This window comes from Peromyscus maniculatus, chromosome 2 (genome assembly GCF_049852395.1).
Source record: "Peromyscus maniculatus bairdii isolate BWxNUB_F1_BW_parent chromosome 2, HU_Pman_BW_mat_3.1, whole genome shotgun sequence".
Classification (NCBI taxonomy): domain Eukaryota; kingdom Metazoa; phylum Chordata; class Mammalia; order Rodentia; family Cricetidae; genus Peromyscus; species Peromyscus maniculatus.
The window spans coordinates 67,030,254-67,053,535 of NC_134853.1; the positions used below are offsets into that span (position 1 = coordinate 67,030,254).

At 47.3% G+C, this 23,282-nt stretch overlaps 1 protein-coding gene across 4 annotated transcripts; it reads right to left on the reverse strand.

Moving 5' to 3' along the window:
• Positions 1-779: 779 nt before the first annotated feature.
• Positions 780-7,170, reverse strand: LOC102909726 (spermatogenesis-associated protein 31F1B-like). Of its 4 annotated transcripts, none has more exons than XM_042271021.2 (4): positions 7,065-7,170; positions 6,220-6,265; positions 5,657-5,717; positions 780-4,619 (listed from the first exon to the last, which is right to left on the reverse strand). In XM_042271021.2, exons 3-4 carry the CDS (start codon positions 5,662-5,664, stop codon positions 938-940), a joined length of 3,690 nt encoding a protein of 1,229 aa, XP_042126955.2. In that variant the 5' UTR covers positions 5,665-5,717; positions 6,220-6,265; positions 7,065-7,170; the 3' UTR covers positions 780-937. The 4 variants fall into 4 exon arrangements, with proteins under 4 accessions (XP_042126955.2, XP_006986037.2, XP_042126954.2 ...); XM_006985975.4 differs by having other exon boundaries at positions 6,912-7,170; XM_042271020.2 differs by having other exon boundaries at positions 6,220-6,318; positions 6,912-7,161.
• Between the last annotated feature and the right edge of the window lie 16,112 nt (positions 7,171-23,282).

Sequence of the window (23,282 nt, forward strand, 5' to 3'; positions counted from 1 at the left end):
GCAAGCAGCTTACAGTGGCCTCACTCCTATCTCCCACAGTTAGGCCTTGAGCTAGCCTCCGACTTCAGCTTGTTTTAGTGCTAAGAAAAATGACCTTTTATTCCTTATGTGCCAATCAGGAAGACAGGGGCCTTGTCCCAAGTATAAGAGCTCCCTCTATGTGCACACCCTCACCCTCACCCCCCCCAACCCCCCAACCCCCCACACCCACATCCCCCCACAACCCCTACCCCCATTCCCCCACCACCCCCACACCACCACCACCACCACCACCCACACCCACCTCCATCCTCAACCACCACCACCACCACCCCACCGCCTCCATCCCCCACCAGCCCCACCACCACCACCACCACCACCACCACCACCACCCATACCCACCTCCATCCCCAACCACCACCACCACCACCCCACCTCCTCCCCTGGATCCAGGCACCTAGGCCACACAGCCGGAAGCATGAGAACCAGGAAAAAGGGGCTGAAGCAAGCTTCTAGAAGGGTTCTCGAAGATATTCCCAACACCAATGGGGTGAACAAGGAGATTCCGTGAGTCAGTTGTGATATTTGTCGTACACACTTATGTGTGTTTTCCTTTTAGCTGCTTGCCCTTGGTAGACTCAAAAGCATCCCTTGAAGAAAAGTGCACTAATGGTTCTTCTCTAAAACAAGCATGAGAGTTCCGGCTAACTCCCCTCTCCTGGATGGGGGTGGGGAGGATGTCATCACCTCCTTCATCCCTCCCCTTAATAATGTACAGCAGAGACGAGAAAGACAGACTGTTTACAGGTACAGAATATATTTTGGGTGGTGCCCTCCCCACCTGTTCATTAAAGAAAATGACAATATTAGTGCTCTTTAAAGGGTACAGAGGACGGGCCGCCATCACCCTCAGTGGTCTCCATTAGCAGAACAACACTTCCGAGGGAAACCTGGGGACCTAGGGTGGGTTTCTGTATTGGATGGCATAAGCCAGTAGAGGACAGTGCCGGGGACAATGTCGGGGCCGGCCTGGTGCTGAGACAGAGCCGAACTGTTGAGGGCCTGGCCAGAGCTTACTGTCTGAAATGTGGGGAGCAGTTAGGAAGGATGCGATCACTGACTTCTCAGAGGACGCAGACTGGGCCTTGGGCCCTTTTCTCTTGGTGGGGCTTTTGGCTTGAGGCAGACCCTTGTCAACATTTTCTTTACTGGTTTTGACTGCTTTTCCAGGTGTTGAGACCTTGGGTTCCACATGTGTTTTGCCTTTTATCTTGGGGTTAATAGAGTGAAAAAAGGATTTCATCTTAGTTTTCAAGCCAGCCTCTGGAAGGCTGGGGCTAGCATGAGGAGAAGTTGGCATCACCCGCCCTCGTGAAATGTGGTCTTGCCAAGTCTGGCCCCCAAAAGGCTTTCCCTGAGTTGGTGAGCGAGGGAAAGGAAGGCCCTGGGAAGCCTGGGAGGCCACAGACTGGGGGACCTTGGCAATCTTTGCAGCTTTCGGGATGACATTTACCTTGGCTTGACTGTCTTGCATGTCATGTTCAGGCTCTCTCTCCATGAAGACTTTTGGAGGTGGCTCTGGGAACTCAAGGTCAGAGGGTTCCTGGGGGCTGGGCAGACAGGGATCCTCAAGATGAATGCTCTGCCTCTGCTGTGAGGAGCCTTGGGGTGTCCTGTGCAGAGGCCCTTTTTCTGGCTCCTGATCTCCATCATGGTGTGTTTTTTCACTGGTCGGGGAAAGCCCAAGATCTGCATCCCCCTCTCCAAAGTCCCCCACTGCCTTGGGTTTCCCTGGCTCTTCAATCTTTTCTGTCATCGTGGAGACATGGGCTGAGGACTTGCTCTTGCCTGGGCTTTGAGGCTCAGTGCTAAAGGGTTTCTCTAGGCTGGGCTCTTCCCCACTGGTCTCCATCTGAATACAGTACACTTGGGCCTCCATCTTATTCCTGAGTTTTGAGGCCTTGGAGCCCCACTGGGCGGAACCGTGGGGCACTGTTCTGGAACTAGGTTGGCTTGGCTTGTGGCACACAGGCTGCCCTGCCGTGGCTGGCTGTTTCTTAAGGTGGACCCTGTTTGCATCTGGGGCTGGAGGAGAGTCACCTGAGCCGGGCAGTTTCTGGAGCTCGGTGCCTTCTGGGATACCTAGACTCCTGATAGGCTCCTGCATGGATTCACTCTCTGGGCCTGCTGCATTTAACTCTTTGAGGTCATCAGCTGTTACAGGAATTCCCAACTTTATCTCTAGGACTTTTTTTTTCAGGTGGAAATTCAGTTTCCCCAAGATCTCTCTCTGGCTGTCTAGAGACACCTTCTCTGTCCTTCTTTTCGCCTGTCCCTCAGGCTGGACCTCTCCTGCAGTGTTCACAGAAGCCGCTTGCTCATCCCGAGTACAAGGTTCAAGCCTGCTCTGACGTGGGTCTTCAAGTGGGATCATCTGAGTTAGGGGTTGTTCCTGTGGGGTTTTGACAGGTCCAGGCGGCATCTCTGTGGGTGCAGATTGGCTAACAATCGCGGGGGATGTTGCTCTCGAGGGGGTCACACAGTAAAGGGCAGGCAGGCCTGACAGGAAGGCCAGATACTTGTGTCGCAAAGTTGTCTCCAGCTTCTTAATGGTTTCCTCAGGCAGGGCTTGGGGCCGCTTGCAGTGTTCAATGAGAGTACCTGATGAAGCCTGCTGCTCCTGCTCGAAGGCCTCCGGTTCCAGAGGAACAGCTTTGGGATGTAGGTCAGAATCATTTTCTGCCTGTAGCTCCAGGGGCTGGCCTGGTGACATTTTGGAGAAGGGAGTCCCTCCTGCTAAGATCGCGGGAGTTCTGCGTTCCCAAGAACTCTGGACACAAGCAGGGACCTTGCCCTGGTGGATCTGATCACATTTGGAATCAACGTGGTTCTTCAACATTGCCTTTGCCTGGACAAAGAAGTGAGGCATGGGGATTGGCAATCTGTCCACTGCAAGTGCAAACTTGTCACCAGACCCATCAGCCTCTGGGTGGCCTGGCTGTGGGATGCTCACGTCGGGTAACGCCCTGCTGCTGGAGGACCGGGACTGTTGGTCGGTAGAGGAGAGCAGGGAGTGGATGGAGCGCTGGATCCTCTGGGGCAGGCCCCAGCGAAGGTGAATCAGGTGCTTCTGGAGGTGGAATTCCAGCAGCCTGCGTGTATGATCTGGGATGAAGAAAAGGTCTCTGGTAAGGACTGAGAAGGACTTCCCTGGACAGGAGGCTTTTAAAGTCTCGTGTGGCTTTGTTTTATTGCATGGCTTATATTGTATGTGGCTTTGCACATAGGGAGATCTGGGGATGACAGCGGGCAGACCCCACCGAATCTGAAGCTGTCTTTGTAGAAGGTGCCATTCCAAGGTTTTGCACTCAGCCAGAGTCAGAAATGGCACGCTGAGCTGAGGGTCTTGATGTTCATACAAAGACTCCTTTGAAGAAGTTGAGGAAGAGGGAGGGCCTGCCTTAGGTAGAGTGTGGGGCAGCAAGGGGAAGTGGGGGGACTCCTTCAAGAGATCTGGATCTTTGTAGGAGGACCGGGGTGTGTCCTTGGAGAGATCTGGAGTGCCTAAAAAGGTAGTAACCAAGGACTCACTGTGCCTAGAAGGGAGGCCACAGAATAACTGAGTGCATTTCTTCTGAAGATTGTTCCTGGAGTCGTTAGCTTGTCCCTCAGGCAGTAGACAGATGCCACGCAGAACATTATGGTCAGGAGTGAATAAGGGCTTTCCCACAGGGCTTGGGATTTCTTCACAGTGTGTTTTTGGTCCCGGGTCCACATTTGACCACTCAGAAACCCAAAAGGTCTGAGTAGGTTGGCTGTCTGTACATGAGCACCAGGTCTGGTGGGAAATATTCCCAAACCTGTCAACATAGTTTCGAGAAGAAGTGTTCAGGATAAAAGAAACTGGCTGGTTATTTTCAGGCTGGAAATACATTGGTGGGTTTGGTATAAGTTGCCTTAGGGACTCCTCTACACGTCTGGGGAGCCCCCATCTTTGGAAATGCACCAATTTTTTCACATGTAGCTCAAGAAGCCTTAGCACTTCAGGACTGAGGAATGGCTGGGGGACCGTGGTGACAAGAGACAGGGTCATAGGATGCATGGTGCGAGTACTCTCTGGGTTCAGGGTTTGAAAAGAGATCTGTGAGTTAAAAGACTGGTGGTCTTGGTTCTGCTGGATGTAGTTTAAATTGTTGTGCATTGTTCCCCCTGCGGTCATTAAAACCACAGGCTCCCTAAACCCTGAAGAGGCCACGGTCTCAGAGCCCATGGGCATGTCTGTCCGATGAAATTCCTCTCCTGCTTGAAGGAGATCAGCCCAGCATTGTCCGACACCGATTGCACTGGTTGACTGTGATAAGTGTTCTGTGAGCTGTGCTAGTATTGGAGTCCCAGATGCCAGTGGAATACGTCTGGAGTGCCTGGGATGAAGCTCCATGTTCTGCTCAAAAGACACTCTGGATATGGGCAACATCTCCAGGCAAGAAGAGCCCGGTGGCAGTCCCAAACCAGGGGAGGTCTGGCTTCTCTCACTCTGAAGAAGCTGCTGGATCTCTAGAGATGCAGCATCACAGATTTGGCAGCAGGGATCAACACACAGGAGCTGCCGCACATGTTCCTCCTTGGGGAGCCAGCTTTGGCTAGGAAGAGAAAAATGGCCGCCATTAATGATGGAATGACATCTGCCCCCTTGGAGGAACGAGTCTGGGGATTGCTGTGCTCTATCCTCCAGTCCCACAGTTCCAAGCCTACTCTGTGACAAATGAGGTCCTTGAGGGAACCATTCAAAGTATGGGATGTTCCTGCTGCTGTACCCAGGGAATCAATGGGATCATTCACACTCTCTAGAAATTAAGTACAGAGTTAAGATGATGGGCTGAAGGTGTCCCAGCAACTGCCCCACCCCCCAGACAGACAGGAGGTGATGTCAGCGGGATCCAGCCAGACCCAGGGCTTGCTTTGCCCTTGAAAGGGAGGAGCTGGAGCAGGTGTGACATGGTGACTTCTTCATGCTAACGCCACTTTCTTGTCAATGTGGTGTCTGAGTGCAACTCCAGCAATGTCCTCTACAAAGTATGCACTCGTCAGTTCTGAACTGCAGAGATCCTAACGGACAGAACTGGGTATCGGGTGGCTCTTCCCTCCTGAGGTGTGAACCGTCTCTGCCCTGGCAACCCTCTCAGCTGGTGAACTTGCCTCCCGTCCGTTAGCCCTTCCTCACCCTCTTTTTCCTTCTCTCATGTATATTACATCCTAACAGAAGTTCCGCTCCCTCCACCCCTCCCCGTTCTCACCTCCCTTCTCCCCCAGATCCATTCCTCCTCTGTTTCCCTTCAGAAAAGAGCATGAAATTTGCAGACAAATGGATGGAACTAGAAAAAAATCATCCTGAGTGAGGTCACCCAGACCCAGAAGGACACACATGGTTTGTACTCACTTCTAAGTGGACTTTGGCTGTTAAGTATTGTGCTACAACCCACAGACCCAGAGAGGCTAAGTAACAAGAAGGGCTCAAGATGGGATGCATGGATCTCCCTGGAGAGGGAAATGCGGTAGATTTTTGTGGACAGACTGGGGGTAGGTGGGAATGGGAACAGTTACCCCTTTTTCCACCTCTGGCCCAGACTAGGCCAAAAAAATCATTACAGCTTAGAGACCACAAAGGTCAAGAGGTCACCTTTTCATGATAGTCAGCAGCTCCCAGGGCTTCTCAGCTTCTTCTCGGGAAAGTCTCCTGGCTGCGGAATCAGGACACAGTGTTATGAGGCGACTGAGCATTTCAAGGGTGTCTCATAGGAATGTGAATAGCGTGTCTTTAGCTCAGCAAGAGGAATCTGAGCCCCTAGAGCCAGAGCTCCATGGCATGTTTGGATAGAGCATCCCCATTTCCAGCGCACGGTCCCCTGGAGGGGCAGTTAACGCTATGCTCATTTTATTGATAAACCTACAGGCGAAACGAATTCTGGTAAATGACTGTTAAGGACATCTTCTGCTGTCAGGAGAGTAAGACAAAGAGAATTTTTTTTTTTTTTTTTTTTTTTTTTTTTTTTTTTTTTTTTTTAACATTCTTACTTTCTGTTTTCCCATCCAGAGCAGTCCTTTGTCACCTGTTAGTGGCTCTGGAGCCTCGGAACTTAGAGCACTTGGCACTGGGCGGGGTCATAGAGAAGAGGGATGTGGGAGCTCTCCGGGGGGGGGGGGGAGGAGGGTGGCGGGGCATCAGGGGACACTGGGCTTTACCTCTTGATGCCGCATCTCTAGCCCTCTGCCTGACTTTCCGGTGACGCTTCAAGAGAAAAACATTACAGTGTGAAGCTGGGACTGTTTCCCTTTCCATGTCTGTAATGTGACAAGGACCACACACTTTTTCACTTTTCCTTTCAATTACCCAGGTGCCCTTTCGGCGCTCTCCTAGGCTGCCCCTTGCTGTGCTCTCTACCCCGCTTCACCGTGACACCCCCACACCCCCACCCCCTCACCCCCCCACCCCCCCACCCCCCACCCCCGTCTCTGCATCTCTGCATCCTTCTGGTTCTCATGGAAACTGATCTGAACTCTATTTCCTAACCAACTACTGAGTGAATTTCTACTGGGAACTGCAGAGAAAACAACAGACCCATTATAGGCTGTGTTCTTACATAAAAGACCTTCCACATATAAATGACATAGCAAATTGAACTGGGAAATTCTCCTGTACTGGGAGATCTGAGGTAATGATAGTCTTCTATTTAAACCAATAGAAAGGTTTTGGGCTCATCGCTCATGAAAGTCCTGGTAAGGGAAGGCTTCCAGCCTCACAGAAGAAAGGTACTATTATACTCTTGAAAGTATCACATCCCAACTGTCAGATAGGGGTAGGGAGGTCCTAAGTGGAAGGTGGGCAGACACTGGCACTTCTCAGCTAGCTCAGTCATGGTCCAGGGTTTCCCTACCCGGCAACAGCTCCTTGTATGTTCGCACTTCAATCTGTGGTAATTCTGTTGCACTTGCCAGATAATTAGGATAATGATGAAAATGTAGAAATAGGCATATAAGGAGTATTCAGTATCCCACAGAAAGTAGGTAGAGCTCAACATGGTCCAAACCTCATCAGCACGAGGAGACCAGCCATCCCTATTCCTAGGACATTCGGAGTCCTAGCGCCTAATATCTCCCAGGGCTGAGCCTTGTCACGTCTACCTCACAGAGGATAGAACCAGGCCACCAGACTGCATCACAAAGCCCTCCATTCCATTAAGAGAAGCTCGTGTATGTGGTGATTTGGTCTGTAGAAAAGGGCATGTGCTCATCTTACAGGTTGTGTACCCTGGATCTGAATATGTCACATTCACAAAGTGTGCCTGGTCCTCATTGTCACTTTGCACTCACCCCTGACACACCAGCCTGCTGGCTTGGCTCCTTTCTTCACAACTGTGTGGTTGTTACTGGTGGCCAGAGTCTGGGCTTGGCACTGCCAGGTTCTTGACATATTATTCATTGACATGAGCACACACAGATTTGCAAAGTAGGAATTTTATTCAAAGCCAAGTGATAGTATAGATCAGAAAGAAAGGATGCCATTAGAATAGTGACAGCGGGCACATGATGAAAGGGCCACAAGGTCCCCAGCTACGGTTTGGCACTTCCTTTTATGGAATTTAAGAGAAGGAAGAGATTGATTGCATGGGTGACTCTTGTCTTGACTGACAGTTATATAACCTCTGTGCTACTGTCCATGCTCTTTCCCATAATGCATCTGATCTTAACCATATTTGGACTCAATCATTATGTGTAGACATAGTCCTTATGCACAGGCATAAGATGATAAATAGGGGATTCTCCCTAAAAGTTCACTCAGAGTACATACTTTCACCTTGTTACACATGCACCCCAAATTAATTCAAGCCATACCAGTTCTTCTACCCTCTTATGGGATGTATTTGAAACATCTTTGAATAGAAACTGTCCAAGTTTGATGGTTGTTAAGAGTGAAGAAACTTATTCAATTCTTTAGAGATAGCTATTCATGCAGCTCATTACAAAAGGGGGTCCTAAGTTGCTAACGTGTTATTAGGTATTTTGTCTGGAGAGGGGGTTCGTGTGCATAGTCCAAGTGCACTATTAGAGGGATGTGTGTGCACAGTCCAAGTGGAGTCCTAGGTTGCTAAGCTATTATTTTTTTTTTTTTTTTTTAGTGAGACAAGGTAGCCCTGGCTGTCCTGGAACTCACTCTGTAGACCAGGCTGGCCTCGAACTCACAGAAATCTGCCTGCCTCTGCCTCCTGAGTGCTGGGATTAAAGGCATGCACCATCACTGCCCCACTTGTTAAGCTATTCTTAGACTTGTCTACTTATAAGTTAGTGATCCTCAAAAGCCTGAGTATTTTGGCACACCAGGCATGTCGCAGGAAGAGTGGCTGGGACAGAGGAACTTCTGAACTCTGCTTCCTTACCTGGAAATGTGTCTGAGAAGCACACAGGGGCTCAGGGAGAGAACCTAGTTAAGAGTCAGAAACGAAGATCTTTGATATTTCACTGAAGGGATAATCAGATATCAGAGATTCAAGAAGGGCTGGTGTGGCAGGAATGCTAAGGTGGCCACACCTTTTTTTAAATTAAGCAAACTTTTATTGAAACTTGCATTGTAGTACTGAAATGCACTTAAAGTACAACACCAACTAAAGGAAATTATGACACCAAATCCAGGCCCCCCAAACACATTGAGATCTACCCAATCTACAGTTTTCATTTTTTTCTCCATAGGCTTTGTTCCACACAAATCTGTGCAAGTTTTCAACATCAGAATTCTTAATTCTGCCTGAGGGAAGGGAACAAGAATCAGACCTCAAGCCAACAATATGTCGCTAGATCTACTAGGTTACTGTTCACATCCAGTGTAAGCACAGGGTCCTCAAATAAGTCAGTTCTTAGGTGCTGCACTCCAATTTGATAAATAGCATACTTAAAGGTCCAGGCGGTGATTCCCCCCCCCCCACAAAGGCAACACTATCTTTAAATGGCACTGTAGAAGCAAGGAGGAGAAGCTTCCAGTTTGAGTGGAAAGAGATATAAACACTGCTCTCCATGGAGGCTCACTGATGCAACTTTCTTGTGCAGCTCTGTCCAAGACTTTGAGTATCTGGAGGTCCTTTCTATCCATGTCACAGCATCCTGCCTGCTCAGGGCAATTAGTGCCTGCACAGAGGGGTTAGTTGGCCACTGCCAGCCTGAATAATAAAATAGCTACTAGTTGTTGTTGTATATTCTTTTTATTCTTTTCTTTCTTTCTTTCTTTCTTTCTTTCTTTCTTTCTTTCTTTCTTTCTTTCTTTCTTTCTTTCTTCCTTCCTTCCTTCCTTCCTTCCTTCCTTCCTTCCTTCCTTTCTTTCTTTCTTTCTTTCTTTCTTTCTTTCTTTTTTTTTTTTGGAGACAAGGTTTCTCTGTGTAGTTTTGGTGCCTGTCCTGGATCTCGCTCTGTAGACCAGGCCGGCCTTGAACTCACAGAGATTCACCTGGCTCTGCCTCCCAAGTGCTGGGATTAAAGGTGTGGGCCACCACTGCCCGGCTCTGTTGTTGTATATTCTTATAGGAATTTTACTTATTATATGTGAGTTTAAAAATCTAAGAAACAGCTGGAGAGATGGCTCAGTAATTAAGAACACTGTCAGCTCTTCCAGAGGTTCTGAGTTCAATTCCCAGCAACCACATAGTGGCTCACAACCATCCATAATGAGATCTGGTGCTCTCTTCTGGCCTGCAGTGCACACATGCAGGCAGAACACTGTATACATAAAAAAAAACAAGTCTAAAAAAATAGAAAAATCTAAGAAACAGGTCAAGTGTTTTGCAGGTCATTTCTAGGGCCAATCACTCTTGTGTTTTGCCATTAGTTTATGCATTTGTGTTACCTGCTTGATCCCCGTGGATATTGTGACATTTCTATAACGCTCAGGATTTCTGAAAATCCAGCAAGAATGGCCTTATAAAAATCTTTATATACCAAATCTGTGAAGAATCTATTTCATATTTCCCCCAGCATCCAGCCTTTCTCCTTACTGGTGTGATAAACACTCATTCCCAAGTTGAGTAGTTCCAGGTGTGTTAGGTATCTTCCCATCTTGACCACAAAATTCTCAATTGTCAATGGTCTGTAGAGGAGGGAGATAGAAATTCTCAAATGTGTTTCTCACTTGTGTTATGGTTTGGATCTGAAAAGACCCCCAAGGCTAGATTACTAGATTCTCCATGGGCCCGATGGAGGAAAGATTTATTTAGACCCATGGTTTCAGTACTGGGTCACTTGGCCCCACCATCCTGGGTCTATGGGAATGGAAGTGGAGCCTCTTGATGGGATGGAAGCAGGTAGCCAGAAGAGCTCCCCTCCCCTCATGAAAGCCAGAAAGTAAAGAATGAGGGAGCAGAAAGAGCCAGAGACAAGTGTATCCCCCAAAACTCACCCCAAGGACCCGCTCCCTTTAACTAGATTCCACCTTCTAAGTTAAACAATCTTTACACATTTATTTAGTGTGTGTGTGCGCGCACACGCATGTGTAGGCACACATGTGTCATAGCACATATGTGGAGGTCAACTTTCAAGAATTGGGCCTCTCCTTCCACCACGTGGGTTCCAGGGATGGAACATAGGTCATCAGGCTTAGTGGCAAATGCCTTGATCCCCTGATCCCTCCCATCCACCTTTACTTCTTAAGTTTCTATTACTTCTCAACACCCCACTAAACTATGAACCTACTAAGGGGATAATCCATTGACGAGTCAGAGCCCTCATGATTCAGTCACTTCCCCAAAGCCTGCCTCGGAAGATTGCTTTTCAGAATCAAACCATAACATAAGTGTATGAATACTTTGGAGAAATACTACCTTCCTGCTCTCCAGACGATTGACAACCTAGTTTTAAAGACAAGACTCATTCACGAGTCAATGGTTTATTTCAAATCATTTTATCTGTTCACATTGAAAGTTCCAGGACTCAAAATAACTTTTAAAGGGTGGGTAAGATAACCCCACAGGTAAAGCACTCGCTGTACAACCCTGAAAGCCTGGATTTGACTCTGGGACCCACAAACAAAAACTGCATCTGTAATGCCAGCCCCATCACTCCTGAGACAAGGTGGGAGGAGGAGCCAGGAGGACCAGTGGTGCATGTGAAGCCCGGCTTCACAGCTCAGGGGCAGAAAGAACAGGAAAGAGGCTGCCTTAAAAGCAAGGTGGAGGAGTCCAGCGGTCGAGGGCACTTGCTGCTCTTACAAAAACCCGAATTCAATTCCCAGCACCTATGGAGCAGCTTGCAGCCATTTTTCTTTTCTTTTTCTTTTTCTTTTTCTTTTCCTTTTCTCTTTCTTTCTTTCTCTCTCTCTTTCTTTCTTTCTTTCTTTCTTTCTTTTCTTTTCTTTCTTTCTTTCTTTTCTTTTCTTTTCTTTCTTTCTTTGTTTTTTTCTCGAGACAGGCTTTCTCTGTGTATCCTTGGCTGTCTAGGCTGTCCTGGAACTCTCTCTGTAGACCAGGCTGGTCTCGAACTCACAGAGATCCACCTGCCTCTGCCTCCCGAGGGTTGGCAGTGCCACCACCACCCTGACGCTCACAGCCATTCCTAACAGTTCTAGGGATTTGGACTCTCCTCCGGCCTCCTTGGGCACCAGGCATTCACATGGTGCTCTTACATGCAGGCAAAATGCACACAGTTTTAAAAATGTCGTAAAAACAAGGTGAATAGAATCAATTCCAGAAAAGCTGTCTTCTGACTTCTACATGTTTGCCATGGCCTATGTGTACATATACATACACTGAATAAAAATAAATCTTTTTATTATATTTTATTATTTAAAACAATTTTAATTTTAGATATATCTTGATCATATTGTTGCCCCCCAGTCCTTCCAATCCTCTTGTCCTCCCTACCCACCCAACTTTAAGTTCTTTCTCAACAAACAAAAAACTAATGCAACAAACCCCCCAAATCAGGGAAACAACACACACACACACACATACACATACAAAACAACAAAAAAACCTCACCAAACTGTACCCAAATAAAAGAGCACACACAAAAAAGACTATGGACTCCATTGTATATTGATCAACTACTCCCGAACATGAGGCCTGTCCTGGAGTGGATGATATACCCAGTGCCACTCCATAGGGGAAAACTGGTTTTCCCTCTCCCAGCAGGTGTAAGTTGATGGTTCAGTTGTTAACCTTTACCATGGTGGCTACATTTTCTTTTATTCATTCATTCATTCATTCATTCATTCATTCATTCATTCATTTTTTAAAAAAATATAACAAAGTTGGCCAGGCAGCGGCACACACCTTTAATCCCAGCACACGGGAGGCACAGGCAGGTGGATCTCTATGAGTTCAAGGACAGCCTGGGCTACATACAGAGTGAGTTCCAGGACAGGCTTCAAAGCTATACAGAGAAACCATGTCTTGGAAAACAACAACAACAACAAAAAAAAACCCCACAAAGTTAAATGTAATGAGATACATAATATATGTAATAAATATCACATCGACGTTGGACAAGACAAACCAACAGAAGGAAAAGAGTTCAAGAGAGGGCACAAGAGTCAGAGACCTACTTGTTCACACACTCAGGAATCCCATCAAACACTAGACTGGAGGCCATAACATATGCAGAGAGGACCTGGTGCAGACCTGTGCAGGCCCTGTGCACTCTGTATCTGTGAGTTCCTGTGAGCCTTGCGCAGGTTGATGCCTTGTTTCTTTGGTGTCCTCTGCCCCTCTGGCTCTTACGCTCTTTCCACTTCTGAGGGAGTCCCTGATCCCCAAGGGGAGGGATTTGATGGAGACCTACCCTTTAGGACTGAGTGTTCCAAGGTCTCTCACCCTCTACATAATGTCTGGCTGTGGGTTTCTGTTTGTTTCCTTCTGCTGCAGGAGGAAGCTTCTCTTACGATGGCTGAGCACTGATCCATGAGTACAGCAAAATGTTATTAAGAGTCATTTCATCATTGCACTTTTTTCTCTTTTTTTAGGTCAGTATTATTTGGTTTTACCTTAGGTCCCTGGGCTAACTAGTCTCAGGTTCTTGGCCATCCATGCAGTGTTGTGTATGGGTTCCATCTCATGGAGTAGGCCTTAAGTCAAATCAGCTATTGGGTGGTGACTCCCACAAGCTTTATGCCATCACTGCACCAGCATGCCTTGCAGGCAGTACACCAGTGTAGACAGAGGGCTTGTGGCTGACTTGGTGTTTACATTTCTCTTTTGACCGCATTCAGAGCACAAAGATGCTGGAACACAGGGTGAAGGCTCTATGGAGGCACCAGCCTGACATCTGCATCGTCACTGAGCTGTGTGGGTGTTGTCTTCAGCAGTGGGGCCTTGCTGTCAGTTTGTGGAGGGCAACCCATAGTCTTGGCAACATCCTGGGCTGTTTGGGGATTCCCATGGGCCAACAACTCAATTAGATGTAACCCAATCCTGGTACTGGAAACTTTGGTAGCAAGAATTGGCCAGTTGGGGTTCTGTCTCCCCCAATATTTGGCAATTTCATTTAGATTACATATATATATATGGAAGTTCTTTGGACTAGAAAAGTAGTTGAAGCTCTAAGAGGGGTTTAATGAGCCATCCTAGCAGGAGCCCAGATGACAGTGCTGCTGAGGGCGATGTAAATTATGAGGGCCCAGTTCAAGCAGTTTCCAAGGGATGGCTATTAGTAAGCGGCCTAGAGATAGTTCTTGTGATATTTTGGGCAAAGAATGGAGCCACTTTTTGCTTTTGTCCTAAAAATCTGCCAGAGAATAAATTGAAGAGTTTTGGATACATGAGACCCTATCTCATGCCTGCCTCCTTTCAAAAAATTAGCTGAGAAGTTTTCCTGATCTTCTGTTTTCTAGAAAAGTGTGTGTGTTAGTAGTGTTTCCCATGATTCTAGGTAGAATCCATCATTGAGCTGTGGCTTCTGGGCTAGTGTTTTCATGAAAAGGCTACTAACATCAGCTTTAATTTCTTTAACCAACAGAGAGCATTCGGGTGATCAGGAAGAGAGCGAACTGCATTACTACAGCCTGCAAAAGCTGTCTGCTCCAGACAGGCTCTCCAGTCACAGGTCTGCAGCAAGCATTCCTTCTGTTCCTTAATCCCTACGGCATCCTCAGCAACGTCTTCTCTTGCGTTCCTCATGTGGGCAAATTTCACCCCCTCAGGAGATATGATTAGAGTTTTATTGTTTCAAGGAACCAGATTTTTCAATGACGTTTTTCTGTTTTGTTTTGTTTTCTACTTTCAGTTGGTTTTGGTCTTTATTACCTCATTTTATCAGCTTGCTTTGCGTAGAATTTATTTTTTTTTCTAATTTTAGTGATAGGGAATATTGTTTTGGAATCTTTTCTAATAATTTAGTGCTATAATTTGTGTGTGTACCTTTGAGTACACCAGGTGTGTGCCAATGCATGTGGAGCCCAGACATCAACCTCAGATGTCATTTTTCTTGAGACAACATCTTATTGTCAGCCTGGAATCTGCCAGTTAAAGGAGGCTGATGGTGGACTAGAGAGTCCCAGGAATCTACCTGACTCTACCTCTTCAGTATCATGTCTAGCATGAAAAATATTTTTATTTTTGAGAATTTCATACATACACATAAATATGATCATACCAACCCCTTTTACCCACTCCAACAAGTGTCTCTCCTAACTTCATGGCTTTTTTAAAAAAAAAAAATAAATAACCCACTACATCCAGCTAGTGTTGCCTGTATTAGGGTGGCGTGGGGGGGAGGGGGGGGCGGGGGAGGCATCCAGTGGAGCATGGGACTCCAACAAGTGACCACATCCTCAGAATGATTCTCAGCAGCTATCAATAGGAACAGCTCCTCAGCAAAGGGAGGGGCCTGGAGACCCCCTACCCCATCTACACCAGGACTTAGGCTGGTTTGATCTTTTACAGGTCTTGTGCAGGCAGCCATGGTTGCTGTGAGTTCATGAACGGGACGGGCACGCGGTGCTCAGAAGATGGCGTCTCACGGCTCTCCTTCCCGTTTTCTATCCTTTCCATCCCTGAGCCTTGATGGTGGTGCTTGTGGGGAACTCATAGTTGGAGCACTCGGTCTCACTCCTAGCACTTTCACCAGTGAAACATCTCAGCTTCGACTTATTCCCACTGCAAAAGAGAAGCTTCTCTGCCCAAGTCAAGAACAGCCCACACCTACTGGGATAAGCATAAATATTTAGAAGGCAATTGGACAGCATGAGCATTTAGTAAAATAACAATAGCTGGTTCTGGCCTAGGGCCTAGGGCCTCCCTAGACACAGGCTCTTGACCAGGATTACAGTATCAGGCATGAAATTCCCTCCTGGGGCAGGTTAATACACTCAAAATACATTGTATAAATGCATGGAATTCTCAAAGAAGTCATTTAAAATATTATAACTTAAAAAAATCTGTTTTTCTAAGGATACTGTTAAGCTGGGCATGGTGGTACATGCTTGTAACCCCAGCACTTGAAAGTCTGAGGCGGAAGGATAATGAGTTCAAGGCCAGCCTGAGCCACATAGTGAGACCCTGCCTCAAGAAACAAAGAAGAAAGGAAACTAAAAGAGAGGAGAAAAAGAAATGAGGGGTTGGGTAGTAGTTCGGTACTCTGTATTTGCATGTATTTGGTCCTCGGTGTGATGACCAGCAAGGATGGATGGCAAGCTATAAAGAGACATGGAGGGAATTAAACGCGTATTATTAAGTGAAGGGCCATTCTGTAAAGGGAACATACTATATGACTTCAACACGCAGCATCCTCGAAAAGGCAGAACTTTGGAGACAGTTTCTCTAAAGTTCTCAGTAATGCTCAGCAATTAAAAGTTCAGTAATTAAAACAACAACGCAAAAAGCCCAATTCAAATATAGGCAATGGACTTGCATAAACATCTCTCTTAAAAGATACACAAAGGCCCAATAAGCACACAAAAAGATGTGCAACATTATCGGTTACGAGAGCAATGCAATCAAAACCATAGTGAGATGCTGCTTCCTGTACTTCAGAATGACCGTCATGAAAAAGCATTGCCGAAGAGAATGAAATGTAACCCTGGTACATGGCTGATGTGACTGGAGAATGGTACGACTGCTGTGGAAACCACTTTAGCAATTCTCTAAAAATTAAAGATAGTAGCTAAAGAGGTGGCCCAGCAGTTAAGAGCACTGACTGCTCTTCCAGAAGACCCAGTTCAATTCCCAGCACCCACATGGCAGCTCACAACTGTCTATAACTCCAGTTCCAAAGGACCCGACTCCCTCTTCTGGCCTCTGAGGGCATCAGCCATGCACACAGTACACATAGACATACACGTACACACAGACAGGCAAAACACTCATACCCACAAAATAAAAATAAGATCTCTTTTTTAAGGTTTATTTTTATTTTGTGGGTATGAGTGTTTTGCCTGTCTGTGTGTACGTGTATCTCCGCATGCCTTTAATCCCAGCACTCGGGAGGCAGAGCCAGGCAGATCTCTGTGAGTTCGAGGCCAGCCCGGGCTACCAAGTGAGTCCCAGGAAAGGCGCAAAGCTACACAGAGAAACCCTGTCTCGGAAAAAAAAAAAAAAAAAAAAAAAAAAAAAAAAAAAAAAAAAGAGAGAGAGAGAGAGAGAGAGATATTCTCTTTGCAAAAAAAAAAAAAAAATACTTTTTTTTTAGAAAGTCAAAGACAGAATTACCGCAATGGCTTGGCAGTTTTGCTCCAAGGTCTATGTCCACAAGAAACGTACGGGTTTGAAAAGATGCTTGTGTATCAGTGTTAAAGTGACAATAGTCACAATGTACGAACTAAAGGACTGCGTGACTCACTGTGTCACACTACAGCTTCCACAACATTATGGTTTTTTCTCTTCTCTTTAAAATTTTATCTTCTTGTATCCAGATTGGGGGGGGGGTGTTGCAAGGGTAGAGGGTAGATAGGAAGGGATGGGAGGTGAGTGGGATCAGGATCCATGATGTGAAATCCACAAAGAATAAAAGGTTACATTTTTTTTAAAAAAAATGACAAAATGGTATAATTTATATTTTACGTGGCTTTTTTAGGTGTATGGGTATCTTGTTTGCATGTATGTCTATGTACCGTCTATTTACTGTGCCTGAGAACGCCAGAAGAGTAATGGGCCAGGTCCCCGGGACTGGAGTTACAGATGGTTGTTAACTGCCATTGCAAGTGCTGGGAATCAAACCTGAGTCCTCTGGGAGCCAAGCAAGTGCTGGGAATAGAAGCTGGGTCTTTAAAAGAGCAGCTAGTGACCTCAAACTTTGAGTCACTCCAGCCCCTATTTTATGTCTGACCTCAATTTAACATAAAAGACCAGTGATTGCCAGGGGCTTGTGGGAAAGGACAGAGGGATGAATAAGTGGAACAGAGCAATGAAATTATTCGGCATGACACTGACATTGTACATTCTTTATTATACATTAGTCACGATCCGTGGCATGGCGATACCAACCCGATAGTCAAGATGTGCTACTGGGCCGGCAGGGTCATGGCTGATGTGGAGTGGCCACTTTCAGGTTGGTAAGATTGGAAGCCTGCTTCACATGAGGAAATTTCATTCATGGAACTGTAGTCCTGGCCAAAAGTCCACGGCTCGGGCGGGGGGTAGAGAGATAGTTCAGCAATGAAGAACACTGGCTGTTCTTCCTTTAGTTGGGTTCAATTCCCAGCACCCACCATCTGTAACTTCAGGATCAGGAGACCCAACACCACCCTCTTCTGGCCTCTGTGCACCAGACACACACATGGTGCACAGACACACATGCAGCCAAACATGCAAACACATTAAAATAAATGAAGTTTAAGAAAAGCCCACAGCTAGGGAGGCCGTAGGCACTGGGTGGAGCTTGCTATCATTTTGTGAAGGGGGTCATCATTGTGACTTGAGATGCCCCCCATAGGTCTGTGTGTCTAAACACTTGGTCCCCAACTGGTGGACTGTTTGAGAACACTATGGCACCTTCAGGGGTGAGAGCCTTGCTGGAGGATGTAGGTCACTACGGGTGGTCTTTGCTGTTTTATAACCTGACCCTGCTTCCGGTTCTCTCTCTGGGTTTCACCTGTGTGAATGAACTGTGACCAGCCAGACTCCTGACAACCAGGCCTGCCTCACGCTCCTGCTGCCACACCTTTCCAGAATAAACCATTTCTTCCCTAAGTTGCTTTGTTGAGGTATTTTATCACAGCAACAGAAAAGTAAATATATGCCAAATATAATAATAATAACTAATACCGCCATGTTGTCAAATTGCACTCTGAATATTGATGTTTATACACACAGGCCCTGGCTGCTGTCAACCTTGATCAAAGGAGCTGCCTTTGCGGTGGACATCAGTCAAAGCAGAGACTCACAACTGGTCACTGGTCAACATGCTGGAAATAAGAGACTGAGTGCTCATCCCTAAATGGGACATCTGTGTTCACTCCGCAGGCACCAAGGCTCAGAAACATTGCCGAAGAAGAGACTGAGTGGATGGAAGCCAGAGGATGGGGAAGAGTGCGGTGGACCGCTGCCCTCTAGGCCAGGTGTGGCTCACAATCACCAGTTCACTGCAGCTGTGGCTATCTGCTCAAGATCAAGCCAGCCAAAATCCTGGCAGGGATGGGGGTGATGATCTCCAGGCCCCACCCCTTACTGAGGAGCTATTGGTGGTCACTAGCTGCTGGGGGAGGGGAAATCATTATTTTCTGAGGCTGTGGCCATTGTTAGGTTTTCCGTGCTCTACTGGATGGCCCCACATCCATGCACATAAGAGCAACACTGATGGGACTTAGTGGGCTAAAATTAAAAAAAAGATACGAAGTTGAGAGGTTAGGGGTATAAGTGAGAGGTGGAAGGGCAAATGGAGGGCTGTGGTAGTTTCAATGTAATTGTCTCCCATAAGCTCGTAGGGAGGGGCACTATTAGGAGGTGTGGCCTTGTTGGAGGAAGTGTGTCGCTGTGGGGGTGGAGTTTGAGGTCTCCTATGCTCAAGCTACACCCAGTGTGTCACACAGTCTCCTTCTGCTGCTGGTGGATCAAGATGTAGACCTCTCAGATCCTTCTCCAGCACCATGTCTGCCTGCACACTGCCATGTCCCACCATGATGATAATGGGCTAAACCTCTGAAACTAGAAGCCACCCCAAGTAAATGTTGTCCTTTATAAGAGTTGCTGTGGTCGTAGTGTCTCTTCACAGCAATAGAAACCCTAAGACAAAAGTGAATATGATATTTCATTGTGTGAAATTCTCAAGAATGAACAAAATTATAACTAAAAAACTTAGAGATTAGAAAGAAGGCAAGGAAGAAAGAAAGAAAACCATAGCGTGTATAATGCAAATAAAAACCTCTGCTCAGTGGGAGTGACCCAAGGTAGGTCCACTCAGCCTAATCAGGATGACAGCATCAGAGTCAGGATAGCGGCGTACACCTGTGACCCCAGCAGACAGGGGATTATCAGGGCCACCATGAGTTAGAGATCAGCCTACGAACCAAGACTTTTTCTTAAAACAAGACAAAAACAAAAAAGTCAAGGTGACACCATGACTTCATAGCCAAGCCTGCAGGATAAAAGTCACAAGAGAGCTTGGCCAACACGGTGACGTCCTGAGCAAAACCTAGATAAAGAGCCTGTGTGGTCCTTGGTCTGCGGTTAAAAATACATGAAGACTTCTCCAGAGAATGTATAAAGACATTGCTGTGTGTGTGTGATTTCGTGATGTTTGATGCTTTATAGTGGGGATCCCTCCATCCCTCACATCCAGCAGTGAGGCTCCTGAGTCTGCAGCCAAGTGGGGCTCCTCCCAGTCCCCTACAAAGGAAAGGCTTGCTGGTGTCCCAATCACCAACCACTCCAAGGTCTCCTGGAGCTCCCCTCTCACCATTTCAACCGCTTGGGAATTCTCACTCAGGCAAGCAGCTCCCTTCTCCTCCTCTGCCAGTTCCAAGGTTACCAGATTTCCTAAGTGGATTCCTGCCCCCTTCCCTTCCCACCCCCTGCACCTGCACCTTTGGTCTATTTGGTGCCATTTCTTGCCTATTTTGCTGAACCAATCACTGTCTTTGTAAAGATGTTTAAACCAATAGTCAGTGAGCTTAAAAAACAAAAATGAATTGTAACGTGCAAGGTGAACATTAGTAAGTCATCAATATTGGTTCCTCAGCTGTAAGAAAGAAAGATACCACACTAACACACAATGTAATAATAAAGGAAACTTCCAGGAGGAGGAAAGGGTTAATGGGAGCTTCCTATTTTCACATCAGTTTTCCTGGAAATCTTAAACAGCTTTTAAAAAGTGAAGGCATCATAATATGAATATTTTTGCGAACTATGATCATCCATTAACATCTCTCCCAGGACTCAGCTCGGTGAGGCAAAGGTAAGCTAAGACGGCAATGGAGAGGTGAGTTAAGGGGTGGGGCTGTTGAAGGGTGGGGTTCAGAGGAGAACCTGGGAGCCAGCTGCTGTACACAAAGCACACGGACAGTCTGCGGGGACAAGTGGATTAGGGGCCCTAGAGTCAGATTCCCCACAAGCTGAGATGTTGAACAGGGCGGGGGCCGGCATTTCTGCCTCTGCCCAGGGTATCCCAGCTGCTGGCTGGCTAGAGGCTGTCACGATAAGGCTGAGCAAAGCTAAGGCATGACACGTCCCACATTCACTCCTGGACTCCGCATGCCTTAGGACCTCCCTTCTGGGATGGAGTCAGGTGGGGCTGGTGAAAAGGTTGAGAATTTGTGGGGAAGGCAATGTTTCTTTGAAGTTATCCAGCACCTCTGGCTCTTACAGTCCTTCCTACCTCCTCTTCTGCATAGACCCCTGAGCCTTGAGGGAGGGGTTTTAATAAAAATATGCCACTGAGGCATGAGTGCCACAAAGGATCTCACTCCCTCCATACTATGCAGCTGTGGGTCTCTTTGTTAAGTACCGTCTACGGCAGAGGGTTGAGCGGAGCCCTGATTTATGGATATCATAAATTTATGGGTAGCAAGATGTGGGTAGGGAGAAGCTGGAAGAAGTTGGGGGAGGGGAAAGAGTGTGATCAAAATATATTCTATGGAAAATAAAATAAGAACTGTTGGGAATCAGTTGCCTGATTTGGCCGAGAAACAGGAGCCAGTTAACAGTGTGGAGGAGGGCGTGGGAGGAACCCACTCCATCGTAAGTGCGTATTAACTCGGGTTCCCACCTGAGCCAGTCAGCTCCCTTCATGAAGGCCTCCCTCAAGCCACCCCCAACCCCTCCACCCCACCCCACCCCCGCTCTGTGGATTTCTGCCTAGCTTCCAGCGGGCAGAGAGGATGCCTGGTGGAAGGCCCCCTGATCTTTGGGCATGCTTCAGGAAAACACCTGGCCCGTGTTGGCTCAGCGAGCCTGGGCCTTGTGTTCCTCCACTTTGAGGATCAACTCAGGGCTGATCTTCCTTCCTTTAGGCACAGAATCACCATCGAGAAAAGGGATGACACACACATCCACACTTTTTTCCCACCTGCGTTTTCTGCATCCTGCTAGCAGTGAACACATTGTGCTAAACACTGGGGTCCTAGGAGAGGAAGCAGCTCCCATTACCACTTCCTCTTGACCTGATGAGGTGGTGACAGATCCTGGGTTTCCTTATGAACAAAGGTACCCTACCCCTGCCTCCTACCACGTTACATGGAAGCCCGGTGCTTCCTGTCCTTGCTTCAGCTCTCCTCCGAGGTAAGCTAGCCGCATGCATCAGACATGCTGCCTTCTGAGGAACACAGCGGCCCACAGGGATCCATCCCATGTATTTAAGAGTGGCCTCTTTTCCTCTCTGCTTCCCAGTCTTCATCCCCTGGTCCACTTCCAAGTCCTCACTGATCCATGCTGAGCGTAGGATGCCCCTGCCCTGTGTCTCTGTCTCCAGTCCCTGCTCCTCCTGGATCCCGCTCCACGAATTAGGGGCTTTCTCTGAGATCGCTCTTGCTGCGCCCAGTTTCAGAGCACCTGCTCACACCTGTGATCAGCAGCTCCAACCATCTTTCCTGCCCATCTGGGGTCTCACGGCCTCCAACTCCTTAGTTACAGACAGTTTCTATGGTAACCTCCAAAAACCATCACCTCTGGCTCTCCAATCGCTCTTCCCCCTTAAAGCCAAGCTCTTTCCCAGCTCCCTCCCTCCTCCCTCTTCATCTTTACCCACACTCACTTGTAAACTTCATTAGTAACACCACCAGTAAAATGTCATGTTAGCTACTCTTCAGTGTGGGTGCTTATTCTCGATCCTTCTAGAAGCTCTTCACTTGCTTCTCAAATAATCAGTTTATCACTCTTAACTATTTGTTTTTGTTTTATGGCAGGGTTTTTTGTTTTTGTTTTTGTTTTTGGCTTTTTGAGACAAGGTTTTTCTGTGTAGCCCTGGCTGTCCTGGAACTCACTCTGTAGACCAGGCTGGCCTCGAACTCACAGAGATCCACCTGCCTCTGCCTCCCGAGTGCTGGGATTAAAGGCGTGCACCACCACTGTCCAGCAGAACTGTTTTCTATCTCTAAAAACACACAAAGACCAACCCAGGAGGCAGTTGACCCCTACCTCACTGCCCCTTGCTCTGAACTCAGTAAACCTACAAAACAGCAAAGCCACCTTCGCGGACCCCACACCCCTCAACTGTGCTTCCGTGGGACAAAGGCCCTCAAAAGGTTAATCATATTTGTTATCACTAATCGCTTTCCTGTCCATCCACTGCAAGTCTCATCTGTTCCTTGAGACTAATGGTCCCAGACCACGAAGGGTCTCTGTATCTCTAGTGTGACAGGCAGCGCCAGGTCCTCATCTCACACTCTGGATTGGCCGCTCTTCAGTGGGCTGATAATTTTCTGCTTGAACTGTTTCCCGCCCCGGCTTCCAGGTACTATACTCTCACGCTTCCCTCCCACCGCACCGGCTGCTGCTTCCTAGTGCCCTGCGCTCACTGGATCGTCTCTTCTTTTCTCTTCCTTTCTTTTCTCTCCTTCCTCCATTCCTTCTTTTCTTTCTTTCTTACCTCGAAGCTGATTTACTGAGTTTCTGAAGTACATGAAGTGTTCATTTGGGCAGAGCAACAGAATAAGTAAATCGTGAAAGGGATCGGTCAACCCAGAGATAAACTGAACATCTTTAAAGGAAAAGCTAGGTCGCTCACTTCTTATGGGAATTCAAGCCTGGTCTATACTTTCAGTGTATCTTAAACAAGGGCCCTTCCTTCTCGGCACAGGTCCCTCTACCCACAGGAGTTCTGTAGAAAGCTACCCCATCAAAATAAAAGGCAGACTTGAGCACCTAGACCACAGGAAGAGCATTTCCTACTTTATCACATTCAGG

What these genes read in the sequence shown, in the direction of transcription:
- LOC102909726 (XM_006985975.4), bottom strand. Translation starts at nt 7,055, where the DNA reads ATGTTGAGCTCTACCTACTTTCTGTGGGATACTGAATACTCCTTATAT. An exon ending in ATACAAGGAGCTGTTGCCGG is followed by an intron (nt 6,266 to 6,911) that starts GTAGGGAAACCC and finishes TTTCTCTTGAAG; the next exon opens with CGTCACCGGAAAGTCAGGCA. An exon ending in CTGCTGACTATCATGAAAAG is followed by an intron (nt 4,620 to 5,656) that starts GTGACCTCTTGA and finishes TTCTCTTCCTAG; the next exon opens with CCAAAGCTGGCTCCCCAAGG.